This window comes from Larimichthys crocea, unplaced genomic scaffold, assembly GCF_000972845.2.
Source record: "Larimichthys crocea isolate SSNF unplaced genomic scaffold, L_crocea_2.0 scaffold385, whole genome shotgun sequence".
NCBI classification, from domain to species: Eukaryota; Metazoa; Chordata; class Actinopteri; family Sciaenidae; genus Larimichthys; species Larimichthys crocea.
This window is the reverse complement of record NW_020855041.1, coordinates 155,170-160,024: the sequence shown is the minus strand read 5'-3', so window position 1 is coordinate 160,024 and position 4,855 is coordinate 155,170. Positions and strand designations below refer to the sequence as shown.

At 42.5% G+C, this 4,855-nt stretch overlaps 1 protein-coding gene across 1 annotated transcript in view; it reads left to right on the top strand.

The window, feature by feature from the left end:
• The first annotated feature begins 209 nt into the window (after positions 1–209).
• cfi (complement factor I) overlaps positions 210–4,855 on the top strand; it is an 11,231-nt gene continuing 6,585 nt past the window's right edge. The window contains 13 exon segments of the mRNA XM_027276471.1: positions 210–780; positions 1,103–1,290; positions 1,631–1,784; positions 1,876–1,939; positions 2,031–2,193; positions 2,312–2,511; positions 2,741–2,845; positions 2,932–3,051; positions 3,282–3,317; positions 3,413–3,433; positions 3,805–3,950; positions 4,034–4,137; positions 4,654–4,758. Of these exon segments, the coding sequence (XP_027132272.1) occupies positions 709–780; positions 1,103–1,290; positions 1,631–1,784; positions 1,876–1,939; positions 2,031–2,193; positions 2,312–2,511; positions 2,741–2,845; positions 2,932–3,051; positions 3,282–3,317; positions 3,413–3,433; positions 3,805–3,950; positions 4,034–4,137; positions 4,654–4,758 (1,478 nt within the window). The 5' untranslated portion in view covers positions 210–708.

Genomic DNA, 4,855 nt, shown 5'->3' with positions numbered 1-4,855 from the left:
CTTCTAACATAATGTATCAGTCACAAACAAACAGTCCGTCCCTCTGTGGGATGTTTGTGCTTGTGTGTACAGAGGTTTGCATGCCTCACAGATAAGCACACAGTGATTTTGAAACACTCTTTTTGTTGATACAGTGGCAAACATTAACTTATTTGTACTGTCCATGCCGCTGTAATAAAATGTCCCCATAAACCAGCCTGACGGCAATACCAGCACCCTGAAACTGAAGCCGCTGAATTCTTTATTGTATTATTTAGGACTGTGACGTGTCAAAATGTGCCTGACTTTCAGGAAATTCAGACTTTCTGTTAACACCTTCTCCAGTTCACCTGACCTGACTTTTCCGGTCTGTACTTAGCAAACACAAACCCCGACCCTTCGTACTGAGCCAGCTTCTATTTGAACACTGGAAATCTCCCCCGACTCTTCATTACAGTACACGATCACCCGGATGAATTCATCTGCAGTCCAGCTGTGTGTCCACATTGACTAAACAAGCTAATGATTGATTGATGGCATCGCTGTCAGCAGATATCAGACATCAGTCACACAGTGCTCTCTTACTCTGTATCTGCTGCTCTTCACTGTGAAACATTTTTCATGATCTAGAGTTTTTTTGTCTTTTCTGCATCGGGAAGAAAACTTTGGAGCACGAGAGGCAAAAGAAGAAAACTTCTTTTTGGTTGGTGTGGAAGCGGTTTGGTCAGGATGAGATCAGCTGTTCTTTTCTTGTTGTTTCTTCCCATTGTTCACTCCAGTGAACACGATGCGAGGCGAAGGGTGAGCTATCCTTATTTGTTTTTATCGCTTGTATTGAGAAGGATTGCCAATCATGTATTTCTGCTTAGTGCAGGACAAAGATTAAATGTAGTATTGTCATCAATACACAACCATTAATCAAAGCAATAACTAACATTAAACAACCTTGTCATACTCTCTGTACAAAACATATTAGCAAACCAAACATCAGCTGTTTCTTCCATGTAATTCTTAAACAGAGTTTGAAAATAATGCATAGGGTAATAATTCAAACTTACATGACACAATCAATACATAAATTAAATATGTTAATTCATTCTTGTGTTTTATTATTCTGTCAAAGAAGCACAAACCCAGCTCTTCAGATGAAGTGGAGTTACCAAACCAACACTCTGTCTCTCTGGTCACCAACCCCACCCCCACAACCGCCCCCACAACTGCCCCCACGAACACCCCCACAACTGCCCCCACAACCCCTGAAGCACCTAAGGAAGACCAGTTTCTAGGTCCACCTGAGTGTCTGGAAAAAAAGTAAGAGTACTTTGATTGTCTCAGCCACTAGGTGGCTAAAAAAGTCCATCCATCCATCCATCCATCCATCCATCCATCCATCCATCCATCCATCCATCCAAAGGACTAACACATAGATGAGACAAACAAATAACCATTCACACCTATGGACAGTACTGAGTACTCAGAGAGGACTCGGGAAGGACATGCCACTTGAATGGCGGGTCCATCAAGGAAACTTCTTGTTGCGAGGTGCCAGTGGTAACCACTGCACCATGAAAAAGAACATGACATGAAGGCTATATCCTTATTTCACTGTAATAATAATAATTTATTTCATCTCTCTTTCAACATTCGTCAGGTTTACTCGTGCATCGTGTGGCCTGGTGTTTTGTCCTCCATGGGAGCGTTGCATCGAGGGACATTGCTCCTGTAAACTACCCTACCAGTGTCCCACTGAGAACGTGACCCCCGTTTGTGGTCTGGACAAAAGGAACTATCGCTCATACTGCCAGGTAACCCAAGAAGAATCAGAACCATTTGGAAATATGCACAAATCGATCAACAGACTTTTAAATCTGAACAATACTTCAATCTGTTTTCCAGGTGATGGCTGTCTCTTGTCGGACCAAGAAACCAATGATGTCCCACTTTGGGGATAAGTGCGGGCGTGAGTGTTTTGTGTTTTGTGTAATATTTGTAATATCACTGTTATATTCCTACCTCTCTTTAATGTTACCTTTGTCTCTCACTCACCACAGAAAATTATCCAAAGTTCAAAAGTACAATAGACTCGGGCAGAGGCCTGGTGAAGGTCTTCGTTCCTGACGACAGCCCTGAAGGTGGGAAGGATTTACTGGTGTGTTGGAAGTTTTGGAACATGGCGTCTGCCAACGTGGTCTGCAAGGAACATGGGAATCCACTGTGAGAGGAGATACTTATATTTCATGTTTACTGTATGCATAGTGCACTGGCATGTGTAGAGAACAAGCTTACATCAGCTGTACAGTATACCTACAATGTGACTGCTGTGTGCTTACAGTGGTGCAGCAGCTGCTACATCCATACAATATAATTCCCTGTCAGCCGACCGTAGCAGGGACCACCCAGGCAACTGTGTTAGCATCCAGTGCCAGGGTTACGAGACGTCCCTTGCTGAGTGTTTAATCTACGACAAAATCAAGATTGAGAACAGGAAGGTCGCTGGAGTAACCTGCTATGACACGTCACAAGCAACAAAAGGTTTGTACTGATTCCACTCTATTCTTTTCTGTTGGCCGTATTGTATTCTTTGGATCATGTGTTAAACTTTGAGATGCTGCCTGAATGCTTCGTTAACTCCCATGCTGGTGTCTGATTTGAGTTTATGATCATTATCCATCCATCCATTGTGATCAGGGGACATTTTGAGAAACTGTCTCTTGTATTTGTCTTTATTTTTCCAGCGTTGTGACTTATTTTTTGGTTTCAGAGGATTGTGGCTTCACATGTGCAAACAGCAAGTGTGTGTCTCTGAACCAGACATGTGATGGAGTTGATGACTGTGGTGACCGCAGTGACGAGATGTGCTGCAAACGTAAACCAAACACACACACAGACACACACAAATGTAAATGGATTTGATCACCTTGTGAATTAACGTGAATTATTTGTGTTTATCAGGATGCAGGGGGAAAGCTTTCCACTGCAGAACGGGCGTGTGTGTGCATAAAGATGCAGTCGGCGACAAACAGATTGACTGCCTGGATGGCATGGACGAATCACAGCAGCACGCAAGCCACAGTGAGATACACAGATATTTTAAAATCAGTTGGCATCACTAAGTGTTTGCTTTCAAAAATGGTTTAAACCGATGGCTAGGAATGGGGATGTTACGCGCCACCTCCCAGCGGAGTTTTGGCTATTTGTTAGGGTACTTGCTTTGGGTAAGACCAAAGAAAAGAGACTGAATCCGGTGCTTTCATGTGGTTTGCTTGTTTGTAGTATTTATAATTTATTTCTATTTTCCACAGAGTCACAGTTGGCGCACCCACAACCCAAAAACACAGGTATGCCTGTAATAAAATCTAAGAGGTTTGTACCTTTCATTGGGAACTGTTGGTGTTGGTGGTGGTAGTGATTTTGTTTTGTTTTTTAATTTCAGAGTATGTCTCTCCTAAAGAAGGTATGTAACCTAAATGATAACACAGCATAGTACCATCAGAACTGGTAGTACACCTTATGGTCACAATACGGACATCTCTACGGACATGCTTTTAGAGCTGTTTGTCCCTTTCCTCACCCAACATCAGTGTTGGACGTCACGGACGCTCGTGTGGCTGAATAGGAGCCAGTCCCAGGCAGTTATAACAGCACTTTAATGGTTTGGGAATTACATGTTTAACTATCAGTGGAAAGTTTGGGGGTCCACGTACTTCAGGCCATGGACTGAACAAGAATGTCCAAGTCAAGCCTCAGGTCACCAGATCATCTTACCACAAGTCAAATTACCGCCCATATGCCCAAGACACACCTCACCAAATCTTTTGTTTCTAGAAACGAGGGCCACCCGAGAGTATCTGGAGTCCAGGTTATACTGTGGGGTTCCCAATATGACCACAGTGGACGATGAGAACGTGGCCGAGCGAGGAAGGAGCAGCGGCCGATTCAAGCGAGTGGTGGGAGGAGTCCCAGCAAAACCAGTGAGTTAGAAACACTGTCTGTCTTTCTGATTACAGTTACCGGGACATCTGGTCCGTTATCATTCTTATTTGTCTCTGTGCAGACTCAGATCCAGTGGCAGGTTGCTCTGGAGGAGAACAAGAAGATTGACTGTGGGGGAGCATATATCGGAGGATGCTGGGTACTCACTGCTGCTCACTGTGTCAGGTAGGATGAGTGTTTAAAGAAACTTTGTAACTTTTGTCATTTGTACATTTGTTCTCACACTATGTAACTTTAGGCTCTGGGTTGGGTATCTGTTTTAATGTTAGTTTAGGGTACTTGTTGGGGTATTTGTTTAGGGTACTTGTTGGGGTATTTGTTTAGGGTTCTTGTTGGGGTATATGTTTAGGGTTCTTGTTGGGGTATTTGTTTAGGATTCTTGTTGGGGTATTAGTTTAGAGTACTTGTTGGGGTATTTGTTTAGAGTACTTGTTAGGGTATTAGTTTAGGGTTCTTGTTGGGGTATTTGTTTAGGGTACCTGTTGGGGTATTAGTTTAGAGTACTTGTTTAGAGTACTTGTTTAGGGTATTTGTTTAGGGTACTTGTTTAGAGTACTTGTTTAGGGTATTTGTTTAGGGTACTTGTTAGGGTATTTGTTTTGTATCACATTGGTGGTACTTTTTGGGGCAATAATACTATACGTCTATAGAGTAATAGTCTCTCTTTATTCTCTTTACCAGGCCAAAACCTTCTGCGTTCATGGTGAAGTTTTCTCTTTGGAAGAAGTTTAGATCACAGACCACAACTGACATTGTTCCTGTTGCAGAAATTCACATCCACCCCAGGTATCTATCTATCTATCTATCTATCTATCTATCTATCTATCTATCTATCTATCTATCTATCTATCTATCTATCTATCTATCTATCTATCTATCTATC